Raw genomic sequence first — 17,851 nt, forward strand, 5'->3', positions numbered from 1 at the left:
ACCATCAAAGATGCTCTTGCGGTGTACGATAAAAATCTCTGGCACGCAAGCATGTAGAAGTTCGCGATAATCCGGCAGTCTATAGGGGCTAAAGTTAGGTGTTACTGGAAAACTTGTAGAAAATTAGCGTGATTCAGTGTTGTTCTGTTACACATTGTTCTTCAGGTGCAAGGTTCAAGCGAGCCGCTTGCGTGTCATTTGACTGCAGTCGTGTCAGAGAGTTTCAAGTTGGTACTGGACATGTAAGTGTTTGTAGTGGTCTGTAGGATAATTAAAGTGTGCCATAAGTCGATTCACGCTGCGGTTTGAAGCAGATTGTAGCTACGCATATGCATTATTGATCAACTTTTTTCTCCCAAGATGGCTGGATATTGGCCAAGTCAGTTTTTTGCGTCAATTTTTATGGACCAAGATCAACAAAACGGAAACTGAATCCAGACCGGCCAGGATTCGCTTGATCTTTCGTGCTCGCAAAGCTAGCCACATAATGACACGTGTTAATGCTTCTTAAGGTATCGCTCTTCCTTCTGTATTTTTAAAAGCGTTTATTTTAAGGTCAGTGCAAGGAAAAATTGAACACGAGAAGAGAAGTTTTGGCGGTTTATGTTAGAATAAGAGTCCCAAATACAAAATTATATTGGTGTCATTCGCGGTTAAAGAGAGTGATTAGCGGACTAGACCCTCTTTTAGATTCTTTTACCTGTACACTGTATTTGTTTTTCCTTCGTCGTCACCGAAAGGCCACCAGAAATAGCCGCTGTGTTTTGGTTTTATGAAAAATAGGTAAAAGCCCCCAGGGGAGTACAACAAAATACAGTGATTAAGCGGGCACCCTCGGGGAATGCTGTAGTGTCTGCTTTAATAATACAGGGTGTCGGCCTAATACAGGTTTCGATAGATAACGTCATATGAGGTGTCAAATGCCATTCAAATGAACAGTGTAGATGTTAAGAGTACTCCCAGAGACTTTGAAGATATACGTTTGCATTAATTTCTTTATCAAAGTGGTCCAATCGATCATAAACATAGATTGCAACTCAAATTTGAAGAAATCAGATAAGTGAAACAAGCTCTATACAAACACAGCGAAATAGAAAACAATACTGTACAGTGAAACCAATCAAATAAGTTCGTCAAGTCACGTTTTTTAATGTAAAAGTCGAAAAAGCTGTGGGTGGAAATTCGAGGCAATCTTTCGCACTTCCGATGTCTGGCATGTTGGGTGGTGGAATTTGATTACAAGTGTCCGTTTAATACAGGTAGGTAGCAATAGAAATGACTATTTCAGGTACTTTTCAGGTGTCCGCGTCCGCTTAATAAGGGTTTCATTTAAAGTAAATAAGGGAAATAAATTTTGGGCCTTCGGCTACTGTCCGCTTAATAGAGGGTGTCCGCTTAATACAGCTTTCACTGTCAACGCATATTCAGGGCAATGAAGATTTCGATAGCACCGAATTGCTTTCAACACTGGCTCAGCTTTCTGAAACTGATCATCCGATCCTTCATCTGTCATCCATATGAAATTTTAAAAACAAACTGCATTTAATTGTTCCCCATTTTATTCGTGAAATAAGGCAATCGTTACATCGTAAATTAACCTTCATGTTACTGGCACTTAATGTCCCGTTATGGATTTTCTTTCTTCCGAGCTGAGAAAGCTTAAGCAACTAAACAACTAAAATTTTTATGCTCCGGGGAAAGTTCCGGGTTCTTTACTACTGAACCAAGATGTAGCCCATGGCCTTGATGTGCTTGTCTCCGTTGTCTGGGGAATATGTAGCCTCATTTCCACACGTGTTTGTGTCGTCATGAAGTCCTCCTGTACCAAATCCGATTCTGGAATCACAATATACACAACTGTTCGGCAAACTACTCGTGATACCAATTCTTGCTTTGGAGTGTGGTCTATGGCCGCAGATTGCGTTGAACCCTTCCTTGTTACAGTTGGTATTTAAGGAGGCCTGTGGACCAATCAGCTTCTTCCAGGTGTTACGACCGAGTGAGGTTGCGCGGTATTGGCCGTCAGCGATCAGAGAGTACAACGAACTGGCGTACTTGTTGATAGTAACGAACCGTAATTGGTGGCCGATCTTCATACCCAGGCAGATCTTGGAGAAGGCTGTGTTCCAGTAGGTTGGCAACTTGGTCTCGTGTGAATCAAACCCAGTCCTTCCCCAGGCAAAGTTGTGAGGTTTTTTGTCGCTCCAAAAGTGAGAATCGTAGTGAAAAGTTTTCTGAAAACGGAAATCAGAAAATTAATATCCATATCACAAACATAGGGTGACGCGTAAGACATGTACCTTTGTGCCATCAATCTTCATGGCCAGCGTCCATCCTCCATCTCCGCATCCAAAGTCTCCCATGTGACAGTAAACAGGAATCGCTTGTGAACCAAACTTCAGTGTATACACTCGACTTGCCGTAAACCTGTTGGAGAAGAAATCATTTGATAGCCTAAAATAGGTGTTCTTACTCTTTGCGGATCAACGTCAGGCAAAGCAATCCTTTTATTCAAATGGAACGTGTCTCTAAAAGTTGTGGTCTATTTCAAATTCTGTCAGATATTGAAAACGTAGTATCAAACACAATGCGTTCAAGTGCATCGATGCGTTGGGAATTGTTTATAGAACTCCAGAATTATGGCAAATTTGCGAACGAAAATAGTTTGGATTAACGTCTAGTCTGCGACTCGAATTCTTACTTTTTGTGTGCACAGTTCGATTTTTCTTACTAGAAATCTTGATGCAAATTGTTTAATGATTTGGACTATTTAATCTTTTTGTCATCATGTTCTGCCATCTATCTGTAATGTGTGCGTCGCCGTTTTTCTTTTTTTAGGATGTTTCGATTTTTTCCACTAAACGCTCGAATGGCTGGTAAACCTGGGATGAAAACATGAATCACTCAAATTTTAAAATACAGCAAAATAAGCACTGACTGAAATGAACTTACTTGTGTACATCGTACAGTTCCTTGCAAGAAGTGGACATGACTGCAAAAAAAACCCTTGTTAGATTAAAAGGCAAAATTCACCGATATGTCAAACTTTCTAAAAGTTACTATGAAGGACACTGTACCTGACAATAAAGTTTTGTTAGACTGTGCAATGATTATCTCCAGCTTCGACTCCACTCTCTTGAAGGCGTCCTGGCACGTCGCAGTAAGCTTTTCCAGCTTTGTTTCCAAGTTCTGTTTGAGCAGTTTTTCCAGCTTTGTTTCCAGCTTGTTAGCGATGAGTTTTTCCAGCTTCTTTTCCATCTTCTTGAGGGCGTTGTCGCAGACTTCGGTCACATTCGGCGAGGGCTGTGTGCAGTCTGTTGGAAGAGGTGTTTGGTTATTGATTAAGTTTGACGGTTTGGCGCCATTCGCTGCGTATGATATTATAACAGCAAGTGCGAGGAAAACCAGCCAGCGCATGTTGAACCCGTCTTCAATGAATACTTTGACTCAAGTGTCTTTGAGGATTCGATGGTACTGAATTATTGGTAACCAACTTTTTTTTTCATTTCCACTCATATCAGCTCTGAAGTTATTGTTAGTGAAACGAGAAAATTATCTTGCTGGAGCTTCGTGACTAATTTACTAATTATTCGTAAACTCGTCCGATTTCTGTGTACACATTTCTAGGTCACAGCACTTAGCAAATGTAAATTTACCGACGTTTGGCAGATTGCGTCAGTTTTTCAAAGGTTTGGAAGTGCTATTGCCCCAAGAAAATCACTATCCAGTTGATAAGTATTAGGGAATCCAATTGCGCTATCCAGTGGGTAGAGATTTATCCAGTGGATAGTGTTATCCACCTTTTGAACAACTGAGGCCTGCTCGATAACAGTTGTTCACGAGTGCGAAGTGAATTTAGGTAAATATTTGGTCGAATTTGACGTAAAATATTCATTATAAACGATCACTCAGTTGAAAGTAACTGTCGTTTCAGTTAGGCTTTGATTACTTTGCTTTAAGAACTTCAGTTATTGCTGCCGGGTATCAGCCGGCAAACGGCTTGGAAACTAAAATTTCGAGGACGTTTTTGGACTTTTTACATTTAGGGCATGAATTTTTCGTCATTTCAGGTCGTGGAACCTAAAAATGAGCCTAGCTAGGTGTAAAAAGGGGCAATACGGAGGCAATACGTCCTAGCCGGCATGATCACATGCTGTTTACGGAAAATTCCCTCATCCATGTCAGGAAATTCTGTATTTTAAAGCCTCCCCTAGGGCATGACTCAGCAATTGAGGACATTTCTGCTACGTTTTCAATGTTGGTTAGCATGCAAGGATTTTTCCCATGCCTATCGTCAATGATTTGCTCACTGGTAATAGAGGGGGTGGCCCCAGAGTGGGTTTGCATTGAAATTGGCATGCAACAGAATTTCGCATGCCCTGTAAGCATAATTTGAGGTTCTGTGACCTTCTCACCCAGGCCGCGAGAAGCCTAGGTTCTAGTAATAAGTAATTCATACCCAGCAAAATCTCCGGCATGCCGGGCATGCCAAATTTTCTGACATGCCCGGCATGCTAAATTCTCTGGAATGCCGGGCGTGCCATAATCTGGGTCATGCCGGGCATGCCAAAATCGGTCTCTGGCATGCTCTCGACGCAAAGGTTATAATTCCTTGAATCTACAGATATTTTAAGCCTGGCTAAAAAAAAAAAAAACTAAACAGATCACAATTCTTATCTTTTGATGTACGGTTACACGATGACGTCAATGCTATTCCTTTCATTTTCATAGATTTGGTTGTCCCAGCGAAGTTTAAATAACAAAAGCTCTGATTTTCACAAGAAAGTAAAACCCTGAGGGATTCTGCCGTAGAAATAAAACAGCGTCATCGTGGAGATGACCTGTTGGGGGATTGTGAAAACTCCTCACCCCTTTTAATGAGTCTTTAATAGGATTCCCATTTCATATTGCGAATAAAATGGAATTGACTGAAATCTGTAAAAAGAGAGACAGAGACTATTTTCATTGTATAATAAAATGCATCTATGTTCCATGAAAGCTTTTAAAAATACAAGGTTATAGAATATCTTTCAAAGTTCATTACAAACTGAGCTAAGCCCCAAAATCACTGTTCATTATTCAGTAAATTATGATGTTTGACAATGCAGTGTGCTTGAATATAACGTTGCAATTACAAATCTCTCTAACGCATTTTTCCCTACGTTAGAAAAGCTGTTTTTGTCTTGTTTCACATTTTGATAAGGAGTCTGAGTTCCTCTTTCTTGTTTTGTAGGCTTGCCAGGGATTAATGTTTTTGTGTCATTACCAGTGTCTGTGTTCTTTGTTTTTAACTCAAAGTAAGTCAGTAATAACTGACAATATCAAAGAATTGCTCTCTAGAAAAGTAATTATCTCCTCGTCATGTCTGGAAGTTACCTGTAACAAAAAAGAAATGGAATGTTAACACATGAAAGGGCAAAATAAAAAAAAAGAAATAGAACATGTAGAGCTCAGCTTCTCTTAAGATATTTTCATACTGGCTTGTTGAGTCTGTTAAAGGTCGCAACTAATTGTCTGAGGCTAATTTCACAAGAGTGTGCAATTGAGCTAAATGCATGGTAAATAAAGTGAAAGAAACGTGGTTTCACATTTGCCAATTTACATTGCGTTGTTCATGATGTTTACACGCTCTTCTACTGCGAAATAAACCTTTGCATTTGGATTTGCAAGTCAAGATTATACCGAGTTTGACTGACACTTAATTGAACAATAGTTTCATTTTTAAGTAGGTAAGGTGTAGACCCATATAAAGCCGGAATATGTAAAGGAAACTCAGCGAAAACTTTTTCGCATCTTTTTGTGGCGATATTCTCTCGCAGCCCGTCAACTGATTAGGGGTTGCGAAGAAAAAATAAATTAAGACCAAAGGTTAAAGCCTGACCGGTTACATCATTTCGTATGTTACCTAGAGTTCTAATAAATAGGTCATAAAATAGGATTTAACGAGAGCAAATATGTTTCTCAATCGGTGGATAAAAAAGTGAAGCTATCAAATGAGAAGTATATAGAGTATCAAAATTATTAAATTAAAAGCTCATATAATTAGGAAAATTCCTTTACGAAAACAATGCCAGTGACATTAAATTGATCAGATAAAATTCTCAGAAAATATGTCGAATAAAAGCCTCAATGTTTGCTTTTGTTTTTGCGTTAAGGTAAATTTTTCGGCCCACAAAGCAAAGTTGAAAAAGCGACTAAATCTTAGTTTTTTACATTGAACATGTTTATTAGCTTAGTTTTCGTCCGTTTTAAAAGCTTTATGACCCAATCATAATTTTCGGGTTAAAATAGTACAAAATCATTTCAAAAACCATGTTCATTTAAAGTAGAGCCGGCAAACGTGAACATTTTGTAATTCAAAAGTCGGACCCGCAGCCAGGTTGTTTAAGCTTAGAATTATTTGCATTTTAGCGTCCTATAAATTTACCAGAATCGCCTCTTAGAGGCTTACTGTAGCAAAGCTTTTTGTAGTACACTCGTAGACAAGCAATGTAAGCCTTAAGACTTTGCTTGGATGAGATGTCCAAAAGAAAAATTAGTTTTGTGGACCTAAACACACATTCACAGACTGCTTATATTGAGTTGTTTACAACTTTGCATTGACACCTGCAGCATGTTCATTTTTTTAAAGCGAAATCCAAATCTGATCTTGGCATTTGATTTACGGATATTTTATTTTATCTCCAAAAGTGATTGTAATATCCGTTTGATTGTCTTTCAAACAACAGTCAAACTATGCAGCAAAAATAAGTAACTTCAGCAGTACAGTGAAAAAATATGACCGTAGGTGCCAAAAATAATTATACTCGAGCTATAAAATTAGATCTGACTTTTTTTAGCTTTGGTCTCTATATTTTTGAAGTTTTCTCTAGTCTTCTTAGCAGCAGAAGAAGATTACAAGACATACAAACAGAAACAATCCGAAGTGAACGAGTTGACAACCACTTATGCCGAAGTTCTTAGCCACGCTCAACAGCAAGATAAACTGAATGCCAAAAGGATAATTCACGGGATTTGTTCGATATTCAGGCTTTTTCTTTACCAAATTAATACTAAATTTGTACTTACAGTCTCTCGCAGAATCCATTTCTTGTCCAGCATTCACCAACATCTAAACCATGCACCGCAAAAAAAAAAAGACAAACAAGTGCGAAGAGACATGACGACATCGTGACGCCACAACTGCCACGCTACAACAAACTAGATTCATCGTCATCCGAAAACACTTCTGCGGAAATTCGGCCGATTTCGTGCGTGCTCGGGGTATCTTCGGATGACGCAGATGACGTTGCTCGAAGGACTATCGTCAGCAAGGAGTAAAACAGTTTGTGAGATTCGCATAGCCGACAAGAAGCGCACTGAAAAACTAAGCAAAATCTCTCTGAGAAGGCAGTCCAAATTCACCAAATCAGAACGTCTTTGCAGTATTAACGTCGTACTCTCGTACTGACTTGAACGACCTGGTAAGGTTAATTTTCACCAGTCTTTTAATGCTGTTGACCGGGAAACATTCCGACGCGATAAAACTTAAGCATGAATAAGTTTATACTGAGAAGATTTGTTATCTTATTGTTTAAGACGCTTTTCCGCGATCAAATTTAAATGAGTATCGGTTTGAAATAAAAGGATTAATCTTTGATTGCAAGTTAAGAATTCTATTTTATGTATGAATAATGTTGTTTTGTTGTGCTTTTTATTTATAAATCCAGGCTTCTGTCTTCAGTTTTGCCAGTCGATCCCGTGACACACATTGTGACAAACATGACTTTTTTTGTTATAATCTGCATTTATTGCCAGGCATGAAACCTGTAACTTCAAGCTCCCTGAGATATATTTGGCAATTATATGTGATTCTCAGGATATGATGCTGAAGCGAACATCAAAATCAGTCTCGCTGGGCATGCCAATTTCTTGCCTAGCATGCCGGGCATGCCAAACCAACTGGCTTCACCATCGGCATGCCCGGCATGCCAAACCAGAGGAGCTAAAACTGAGAATGAATTATTAACCCGGCGAGAGATCTGGGACCTAAGTTTAGCTGGGTCAATTTTGGGCTGCGAGGGCATGAACCCATTTTTTCCATGCCTATGAGATGTTATTTCTAAGTACCAATGTTCCCTTGAATTTTGTCATGCCTAAATAAATAAAATTTTCCCTCTCTCATTAATCCTCAGACTGGACGCGATTTTTACACTCGGTAGGCATGTTCAACTGAAAATCATGCCCATACCCTTATTCAAAACAAAATGCTATCAAATTTTAGTTTCCAAGCCGTTCGGCAGCAGACCATAATCTTGAGCGATTTGAGATTTTTGGTAGCGCTGTGCAGTCAGCGGTTAAAGCAAGTGCTTAGCTGCCGCGCCTCTTTGTCTGTGTGCAGAAAGCGTAGTCCATCGGATGTTTACTGTCTTTTTAAACGACCTAAACGGTAAGAACAGTTCAAGAAGTATTGTACGGAACATTTTTTCGGTTTATCTTTTTCTTCTAGATTAGTTATAGCGCCTTCTTTTGTCACACAGATTGTTATCTCGGGAATCACGATTGTAAGTTTCATAAGTGAACGCACTGAACGGCATGTATATGTGCTGTACGTCTACCTGACCTGTGAATATACAAGTTTTGGCCTTTACGTTATTTTTTCGCAACTCTTCTCGTCGTGTATGACGGGAGGCCAGCCACACAATCGATTGTTCGATGAAGAAACAGCCTATCAGCACTGCTGTTGTTTTAGAATTTATTGAATTATTAAAATGAATTAGAAAATCATATTGAATCCTTAGCGAGTTATCTGAATGTAAGCATATTTGGCATTGTGATCGGTTCATTTTTATATTTCGCTCTGAGTGTTTCATAATTCCAACAAGTCTAAGTTATTGACTTAAATTAAAAATTCATTTGTTCAACTGTTTTACTTGCTGTCTTTGTCCTATTCGCATCGCAACTAATGGCAGCATTTCGCTTCTCAATTAGAACTTCTAGTAATACTAAACTTATCGCGGTATAAGGTTTTCGGTTAGACTTCCAACGGAGTTCCTTTATTTTGTAGAAACTAACACGCGAAAAGGGAAAGATCGCCACGAGAGTGGGAAAAGCAGAGGGACTCACACCCAGCTTCTCCGCGCGCGTCATGCTACTCGCACGTGGAAGTTTTCAACATTCACGCGTGTTTCCCTCGCTCAACAACCACTCTCCTAGAGAAAAACTGAAAACTACTTGAAGCTTGCATTCGGATGTTTTTAACATCTTTGCCACTTGAGAAACAGTAGTGAATATAAGAAAAGGTGATATATTTAAACTACTGAGGAAAGAATTCCAGAATAATTGATACCATTGTCACTACTCTAACACTTCCTTGTTGACAAAAATAAAACTGAAGAGACTGAAGAGATCAGGGGTGCTTACCATTTATACAAACCACCCGGGTGGAAATCCTGTGCATAAACATAAAACTATAAAATTTGACGTGGTGGGAGAACACCCCGCTACAGAGTATATCAAAATCAGCTGAACAGACTGAAACAAGTAGAAAAATTGCATCGCCGCAAATCACTGCCCACATTTTCTGAAGCTTCCCAAACGGAAATGACGCGAACCATTTGATTTTCCAACCGGAATATCCGGTTTTTCCATGTAAATGTTAAGTACGCCAGGAACATTATGAAAACGTCGTCTCGCTATAGGTATTCTAATTCTGCTAAATTCCAGAGTTGAATTCACTTCATAGACTGAGAAGTAATTATAAATCCGTTTCCCTTTGGTCGGCATTTTCAGAATTAGGCTCAAATTTACTTTATACTGCAGTGAAACCCTTTAACGTGATGCTTGCTGAGTATGTGAGTAGGCTCTTTTATGTTGTGCAAGATCGCGAAAAATTATGGCAGCCGCCAGCGCGAGCTGGCGATGCCGGCAAGAAGAATGGAGCGAGTAAGAGCTGTGTAACCTCTAACGCAAGCTCACTTTGTCCTCGCCCCATTCTTCTCGCCGGCTCGCCCTGGCGGCTTCACTGCCAAAACATTTACCGAACTCGCACAAATGAGCCTGCTCGTAGGTTATAGTCAATGGAAAATGAAAATGACATTACACATCAGAATTACCACATTGCCATACGTTCAAAGTTCGTATTTGTTTTTCTAGCTTTTGGCCTGTTGTCAACGGGTTTTTAACCAAATAAGCAAGAAGAAATTTTGAATTCCTTTTTTGGTTTTTGTACTGCCAATTGGAAAATTAAAATGAACTCGCACTGTGCATATCAGTTGAACCACATTTCCTTATGTAAACAGGGTGTCAAGTTCTTTTTCTTCCTGTTTTTTGGCCTTATTCCTATTTTGCCTGGCCTGCGAATACAGCCGTCTCTTCTCGCCCCTCGCCGCTATTAGGGTGTTTCGCGGCGAGGAGCTAGAAGAGACGGCTATATTCGCGGGCTATATTTCGTCCAATTCTTACTGTTTATAGTAGAATTCTGGACCATTCTGGGGTGTATAGTTTTGCTCATGCATATCCAGCTACCGTATTGTTAAATTTTGTCAAAATCCCCGTTCACAGATCAAAACCAACAACAACCTTTTGATGGCTATTACACCATTCACACAATCTGTGTTTTGCAATCCCGAATAAATTGCAACGAGCTCAGCTTACTTTTTGAAACCCACCGATGTCTGCTGTATACGCGGTAATCTGCATGGTAGCCTGCGTGGTTCTTAATTTCGTGGGTCTTTCATACCGCGTTGTCCGCGAGTGTAAAAAAATCGCGAAATTAAAGACCCGCGAAAATAAATCCTCGCGAAATTTAATACCCAAAGGTATATAGAAAATTCAAGTAACAATTGACATGTAATAGCAACGATATGTATCGACAAACACAAACTGCTTTCTGGTTTTACTGATAAGCTTCATTTTGTATCTTCCGTTGTGAATTGACGTTAGTTTGCAAAGATTTCACACATTGCTTGTTCCAGTTTATCGAATTTTCTTAAAAGTTCAGACTTTTTAAAGAAAGAAAATGAGTTGGGAACGCTTACATCGCGAAATTTAATGCCCTTTTTTCAAGTTTACTTGTCAAAATCTCGAAAATAAAACTCCGCGAAATACTGTCTCGCCAAAATCGCGAAATTGAGTACCATACGCGTCGAAAGTGGTACCACGCAGGCTTTTCCTTTGGTAGCAGCCAGCGTGCATACGCCTCCTATTTCTGCAAGAAAGAAAATAGGGGCATTTACTTCGTGTACCAGAGAAAACAGGGAGGTCTTTCGTTTTACGTCATTTGTGTCCGGTACACGAAGTAAAAGCGGAATTAGGAGAGACTTGCACGCAGGCTAGTTATTTGACCAACTTTGAAAACTGGAATTGGCTGTCTAAGCACCGAAAACTCTGAGTTACAAAAATTTGAAAGCACAATTTTTAAGTTGCCGTTTTAATCGAAGATTATGCATATCGCTCTTAACCTTTTCTCTTAATTCAAATTTACCCTTAATTTTTTTTTGAGTCTGACAAAAATCTACTCGCCATGGGAAGTGATGCTACGTACTCCCTCATTTAGAAAACACCTTTAATCCTTACTTCACATTCGCTTTAAGAACGCGATTCATGACTGACTCCTTGCACCAGAAGTATCACTTAATCATTTGAATGAGCGTGACAAGTTTGCTTCAGTTAATTTTTCTTATTCAGTTTATTGTGATCACACAACAAAAAAATCAATGGGTTTATGCGCCCTTATGGATTTTTATCTTCTGACCAATTATCAATCTACATAGAGACGAGACATCTCTTAATACATAATGGGCATCGCTTGTGACAAGTTCAGTGCTTTGTTAGCTTTTATTACTGAACCAAGATGTAACCCATGGTCTTGATGTGCTTGTCTCCATTGTCTGGTGAAAAAGAAGCCTCATTCCCACATGTATTGCTGTTATCGGGGATTCCCCCAGTGCCAAACCCGATCCTGGAGTCACACGAGTCACAATCGTTGTTTTCATTACTGGTGATACCAATTCTTGCTTTGGCATGTACTTTATCGCTGCAGATAGCGTTGAACCCTTCCTTGTTACAGTTGGTCTGCAAGGAGGCCTGTGGACCAATCAGCGACTTCCACGAGTCACGACCCAGTGAGGTGGCGCGGGATTGGCCGTCAGCGATCAGCGAGTACAGCGATTTGGCGTGCCTGTGGATGGTAAAGAATCTTATCTTGTGGCCGATCTTCATACCGAGGCAGATCTTGGAGAAGGCTGTGTTCCAGTAGGTTGGCAACTTGGTCTCTTGTGAATCAAACCCAGTCTTTCCTCCTGCAATGTTGTGTGGGTTTCTGTCGCTCCAGAAGTGAGAATCGTAATGAAAAGTTCTCTGAAAACGGAAATTAGAAAATTAATATCCATATCACAAACATGGAATGACGTGCTTGTAAGACATGTACCTTTGTGCCGTCAATCTTCATGGCCAGCGTCCATCCTCCATTTCCGCATCCAAAGTCTCCCATGTGACAGTAAACGGGGATCCCTTGTGAACCAAACTTCAGCGGATACACACGACTTGTCTTTACCCTGTTGGAGAAGAAATCAGTTGATAGCCAAAAATATGTGTCGTAAGCCTTTGTGAATAAACGTCAAGCATTGTAATCTTGTCATTCAAATGGAGCGTGTTCAAAGCAGACTAAAAATTGTCGGTTTTCTACTCCCGAATTCTCTAAAGTAATTACCCTATTAGTACTTAATTTCGCGTTTTTTGCGATCGTAAAAAAATCGCGAAATTTAATACCCATATAAAAAATTTAAAGAACAGTTGACATGTAATAGCAACGATATGTATCGACAAACACCAATTGCTTTCTGGTTTTACTGGTAAGCTCCACTTTGTATCTTCCGTTGTGAAAGGATTCTGTTCCAGTTTATCTCAGTAATTTTCTTACAGGTTCAGACTTTTTAAAAAAAGAAAATGAAGTTGAGACTGACGCTTAAGTCGCGAAATTTAGTGCCCTTTTTTCATGTTTCACTTGTTAAAATCGCGAAAATAAAACCCCTGCGAAATACTGTCTCACTGGATATAAAAGAATTTTGCAAGTTGTGTAATGATTTGGATTATTTAATCTTTTTGCCATCATGTTCTACCATCTAGCTGTAAATTTACTTGGTTAGCTCTGTACGCCTCTATTTTTGTAAAGATATTTCGATTTTTTCCATTAACTAGAATGGCTTTTAATGAAAAGCTGGGATGAAAACGTTAACCACCGACTAATTTTAATATACAGCAAAATAAGCCTTGACTGAAATGAACCTACTTGTGTACATCGTACAGTTCCTTGCAAGAGGAGGCAGAGGAAACGACTGCAAAATATATGTATATATAAAACGACGGTTAGATTATAAGACAAAATTCACCGATATGCCAAACTTTCTTTAGAAATACTAAGGTCAGTTTTTACCTGACAATAAAGCTTTGTTGATCATTGCACTGATTGTCCCCAGCTTCGTTTCCACCTTTTTGAGGGCGTCGTCGCACCTCGTGTTCAGCGATGTGGTCACAGTGCCAGGAGTTGTAGTCTTGTTTATTAGCGCAGTAAGTGTTTCCAGCTTTGTTTCCAAATTCTGTGCGAGCAGTTTTTCCACCTTCGTCTCGAGCTTCTTTAAGGCGTGGTTGCAGGTTTCGGTCTCGTTCAACGATGTGGTTTCAAATTCTGTAGTGGCAGTTTTGTTGATCAGTAGACTAATTTTTTCCAGCTTTGTTTTTAATTTCTGTGCAAGGAGTTTATCCAGCTTCATTTCTAAATTTTTCACAGCACGGAAGACTTGAGAATCTTGATTTACCGTCAGGCTACAGTTACAAACAGCCGGAGGCTTTTTGCCGTCTGTTGGAAGAGGTGATTGGTTATGGCTTAAGTTTGACGGTTTGGCGCCATTCGCGGCATATGATATTATAACAGAAAGTGCGAGGAAAACCAACGAGCGCATGTTGAACCCGTTAAGCGTCTTCAACGAATACTTTGACTGAAGTGTCTGTGACGATTCGATGGTACTGGTTGCTGGTTACCAACTTGTTTTTCATTTCTTCTCATATCGTGTCAGTACCGCAGTATTGTTAGTGAAACGAGAAAATTATCTTGCTGAAGCTTCGTGACTAATTCACTAATTATTCGTAAACTCGTCTGCTTTCTGTGTACACATTTCTCTTCCTAAGTCACCGTACTTAAGAAATTTAGAGTTACCTCTGACAGCTTGCCCCAGTTGTTCAAACGTTGGGAGGCGCTCTCCAGCCGATAAATCACTATCCAGCTGATAAGTACAAGTGTATTAGGGAAAGAAATTGAGCTATCCAGTGAATAGAGATTTATCCGCTGGCATTATCCACCTTTTGAACAACTGGGGCCTGCTTGAATACAGTTATTCACTGGCGCGAAGTGAATTTAGGTAAATATTTGCGGACGAATTTGACGCTAAAATATTCATCATAAACGATCACTCAGTCTAAAGTAACAACTCTTTTCACTATAATTAGTTTGCTTTAAGTATATCGGTTAAAATACTAAACCTCTCACGGTATAATTTTTCGATTAGAATGCCAATTGAGTGTTTTACTCGGTCAAACTAACACGCGAAAAAGGGAAATGTGGGAAGTGGGAAGAACAGAGGGACTCACACCCAGCTTCTCCACGCTCGTCATGTTACTCGCACGTGGCAGATTTTTAGAACACACGCGTGTTTCCCTCGCTTCACTGTACTTCTCTCCTTGAGAGAAACCAGAATACTGCTTGAAGCGTGCATTCAGATGTTTTCAACATCTTTGCTATGTGGGAAAGTCAGGAGAACTGATATATTTAAACTACTAAGGAAAAAGTACCGGAATAATTTATACCATTGTCATTTCGCTACCACTTCCTTGTTGACAAAAACAGACTGTAAATGAGACTGGAACATCAAAACGTCGTCTGACCATAAATATTCTATAATTGCTGAATTCCAGAGTTGAATTCACGTCATAGATCAGTAAATGTAAATCCGGCTACTTTTAGGATGGGTGTAAGATTTTGTCCGAAAAATGTAATATGTCAACTGTCTACTGTTGATCTTTGAGCTCTGATTTCGATCAAAAGCACACATTTCCCTTAGGTTGAGTAAATATTTGATCAAAATATTTTCTGATAATTGTCGGTTGGGAGTTTCATCTTCGACTGGAGAATTGTCTGCCGTGTTTATTCTCCTTTTCAACTGTTTAAGATAATTATCCTCTCCTCTTCAATAAGCAGAGAGTTTAAGCAGCAATGTTTTTGAGCGACGCACTTGAGCCAAAAGTGAGCCTTTTTAAAAAAAAAATATGCTTTGACGCTAGCAAATTTCTATTACTAAGTGCCTTTATTCTTATAGATTCGCTTTAATTTGCTCGAAAACTGATTTTTGCAAAACCACGTCCTTAGAATGCAAAACTTCCACTTTTGGTTGACGTGAGTCGCTCAAAAACGTCTTTGCTAAAGCTCCCTATTAATTTAGCCTTATTACGTAGACTATGTTTACAGCTCACGCTGTCTACGTAAAAAAAACGAAAGAAGCTGCCTTAAAGTAACCTAATTGTCACTGATGAGTAGGCGTTAAATAGACATCTTCAGAAAAAGTCTTGTCGAAAACTTCGCCTCAGTCCTCTCGGGAGGAGTTTTCAATCGCACACGTGTTTTGATCGCTCTACTTTCCCCGAGCAAAATAAGGGACTAGTTAAAGGCCGCTATTTATAAAGTGAAACCTCACCTTACGATTAACCACAACTGGAGACGAAATGCGTCCCGGAAGTGTTTCTGGAATCGTTATTAGGGACGCGTCCGTCAGCCATTGGCCAATTTTTTCCCTGTCCCAAGTAACAGTCACAGAAGTCTCGGCCCAGTTCCTTTCTCGTTTTTTGAGTGTTGAATTTATAAACAAACTGCGGGCCTGTAACGTGAGTCAGGATAAGGAAATGTGTGGGAGCCAGAATCTGTGACGCCCACGGTGCTTCAGAGTTCGTCGGAAGTGGTCGATAGCTACAAAACCTAAATCTGGTGGCAGTAAGGTTCGCAAACTTGTTAAACTCATGTACAGGGTTTTTCTCTTAAGACATCATCAAGGTGTTCCCTGTCCTTGTTTACTTATCTCCAATTAAAGGGAGGCTGGAACGTAAACTAAGAGAATTCGCTTAACTACCCAGAAACGTGCGCGTTTTTCTTCAATTTATCCAAAAATTAACAAAGTGAAGTATTTTGTGTATTAGTGTTCAGCAAAATCGATTTCAGGCATCTTTGCAGTCACAGGAAGTTAGCTGGTTTGGCTCAACTCGTACATGACTCTACCTTAGCTATGCTAATAGATTACGAGTAGTCCTGTATCTCAGGCCCAGGAGCGCGAGCGTGCGCGAAAATCACCGCCCGCGAGGAAAGACGACACGCGGAAGGAAGAGAGGAAATAACAAAGGCTCCCTTATTTGGTGTTTCTTGCTGATGCGAAAACTATTGATGGGTCGCTTTTTCATGTGTGGGTATTGTTGTTCCGTGTCTTTCCAACGCGTTCACAGATTTTTTTGATCTGCTTTTTTCCTTCTTCATCTACGAAAGGTCACCACAAATATCTACCATTTATTTTATTTCGCTGATGAGGATTGTGCAAATGCAATTTCGACGCGAAAATAACTGGAATATATTTAAGAATACTCAGAATCTGTTATTATGAGGGTCCGATTGAGTGCACCATAAAAGACGTCTCTCTTATTCATATCAAATTATCAAAAATTAAAACAACCATGTATTTAATTGTTCCCCACTTTATTTAGAATATAAGGCAATCTTTCCAAGATCATCTAACCCATATTAGTGAGACCTTCAGAGAGAAAACTTGAGCTAAACTACTAACCAACTAAACATTTTAATGTTCATGGAAAGTTCTGGGTTCCTACTACTGAACTAAGATGTAGCCCATGGTTTTGATGTGCCTGTGTCCGTTGTCTGGTGAGTGTGTAGCCTGATTTCCACACGTGTTTGTGTCATCATGAAGTCCTCCTGTACCAAAACCGATTCTGGAGTCACAATAGACACAATCATTCGTTTCATTGCTTGTGATACCGATTCTTGCCTTGGAATGTGGTTTATCGCTGCAGATAGCGTTGAATCCTTCCTTGTTACAGTTGGTTGTAAGGAGGCCCGTGGACCAATTAGCGACTTCCACGAGGTTCGACCCAGTGACGTGACGCGGTATTGGCCGTCAGCAATCAGCGAGTACAGCGAAATGGCGTGCCTGTATATGGTAATGAATCTTATCTTGTGGCCGATCTTCATACCGAGGCAGATCTTGGAGAAGGGTGTGTTCCAGTAGGTTGGCAACTTGGTCTCTTGTGAATCAAACCCAGTCTTTCCTCCTGCAATGTTGTATGGGTTTCTGTCGCTCCAGAAGTGAGAATCGTAATGAAAAGTTCTCTGAAAACGGAAATTAGAAAATTAATATCCATATCACAAACATAGGGTGACGCGTAAGACATGTACCTTAGTGCCGTCAATCTTCATGGCCAGCGTCCATCCTCCATTTCCGCATCCAAAGTCTCCCATATGACAGTAAACAGGGATCTTTTGTGAACAAACTTCAGCGAATACACACGACTTGTCTTTAACCTGTTGGAGAAGAAATCAGTTGATGGCCAAATATATGAGTTCTTGATCTTTGTGAATAAACGTCAAACGATGTAATTCTGTCATTCAAATGGAACGTGATCACAACAGACTTAAAGTTGTTTTCTACTCCCGAATGCTGTCAAGTAATTGAAAGGACCTTTATAAATCGTGAAAACAAGGCATTCAAGTGCATCGATTCGTGGCGAATTGCAGAATAAAGGCCATCCGAAAACAAGCAACATT

The 17,851-nt window shown here is 39.8% G+C and overlaps 3 protein-coding genes and 1 pseudogene across 3 annotated transcripts in view; 1 reads left to right on the forward strand and 3 right to left on the reverse strand.

Moving 5' to 3' along the window:
• LOC140942645 (cation channel sperm-associated auxiliary subunit epsilon-like) overlaps positions 1–17,851 on the forward strand; it is a 39,956-nt gene that overhangs the window by 1,845 nt on the left and 20,260 nt on the right. Inside the window, exon 3 of the mRNA XM_073391581.1 lies at positions 166–242. Coding sequence (XP_073247682.1) covers positions 166–242 — 77 coding nt within the window. The remainder of the gene's footprint in view (positions 1–165; positions 243–17,851) is intronic.
• Positions 1,558–3,411, reverse strand: LOC140942646 (uncharacterized skeletal organic matrix protein 5-like). Its single transcript, XM_073391583.1, has 4 exons — positions 3,078–3,411; positions 2,953–2,992; positions 2,301–2,427; positions 1,558–2,234 (listed from the first exon to the last, which is right to left on the reverse strand). The coding sequence occupies exons 1-4, from the start codon at positions 3,256–3,258 to the stop codon at positions 1,716–1,718; spliced, it is 867 nt and encodes a 288-aa protein (XP_073247684.1). The 5' UTR covers positions 3,259–3,411; the 3' UTR covers positions 1,558–1,715.
• Positions 11,152–14,233, reverse strand: LOC140942644 (uncharacterized). The gene is made up of 4 exons (XM_073391580.1): positions 13,415–14,233; positions 13,271–13,316; positions 12,410–12,536; positions 11,152–12,339 (listed from the first exon to the last, which is right to left on the reverse strand). The coding sequence occupies exons 1-4, from the start codon at positions 13,938–13,940 to the stop codon at positions 11,821–11,823; spliced, it is 1,218 nt and encodes a 405-aa protein (XP_073247681.1). The 5' UTR covers positions 13,941–14,233; the 3' UTR covers positions 11,152–11,820.
• On the reverse strand, positions 16,899–17,560 carry LOC140942648 (uncharacterized skeletal organic matrix protein 5-like; annotated as a pseudogene).

This window comes from Porites lutea, chromosome 7 (genome assembly GCF_958299795.1).
Source record: "Porites lutea chromosome 7, jaPorLute2.1, whole genome shotgun sequence".
Classification (NCBI taxonomy): Eukaryota; Metazoa; Cnidaria; class Anthozoa; order Scleractinia; family Poritidae; genus Porites; species Porites lutea.

Bases quoted from the DNA above. Each gene is read 5' to 3' on its own strand.
- LOC140942646 (XM_073391583.1), bottom strand. From the start codon at position 3,258: ATGGAAAAGAAGCTGGAAAAACTCATCGCTAACAAGCTGGAAACAAAG. The intron at 2,993-3,077 runs GTACAGTGTCCT...TTTTTTTTGCAG, and splicing joins TAACAAAACTTTATTGTCAG to TCATGTCCACTTCTTGCAAG. The intron at 2,428-2,952 runs GTAAGTTCATTT...CTTCTCCAACAG, and splicing joins GAACTGTACGATGTACACAA to GTTTACGGCAAGTCGAGTGT.
- LOC140942644 (XM_073391580.1), bottom strand. From the start codon at position 13,940: ATGCGCTCGTTGGTTTTCCTCGCACTTTCTGTTATAATATCATATGCC. The intron at 13,317-13,414 runs GTAAAAACTGAC...TATATTTTGCAG, and splicing joins CAACAAAGCTTTATTGTCAG to TCGTTTCCTCTGCCTCCTCT. The intron at 12,537-13,270 runs GTAGGTTCATTT...CTTCTCCAACAG, and splicing joins GAACTGTACGATGTACACAA to GGTAAAGACAAGTCGTGTGT.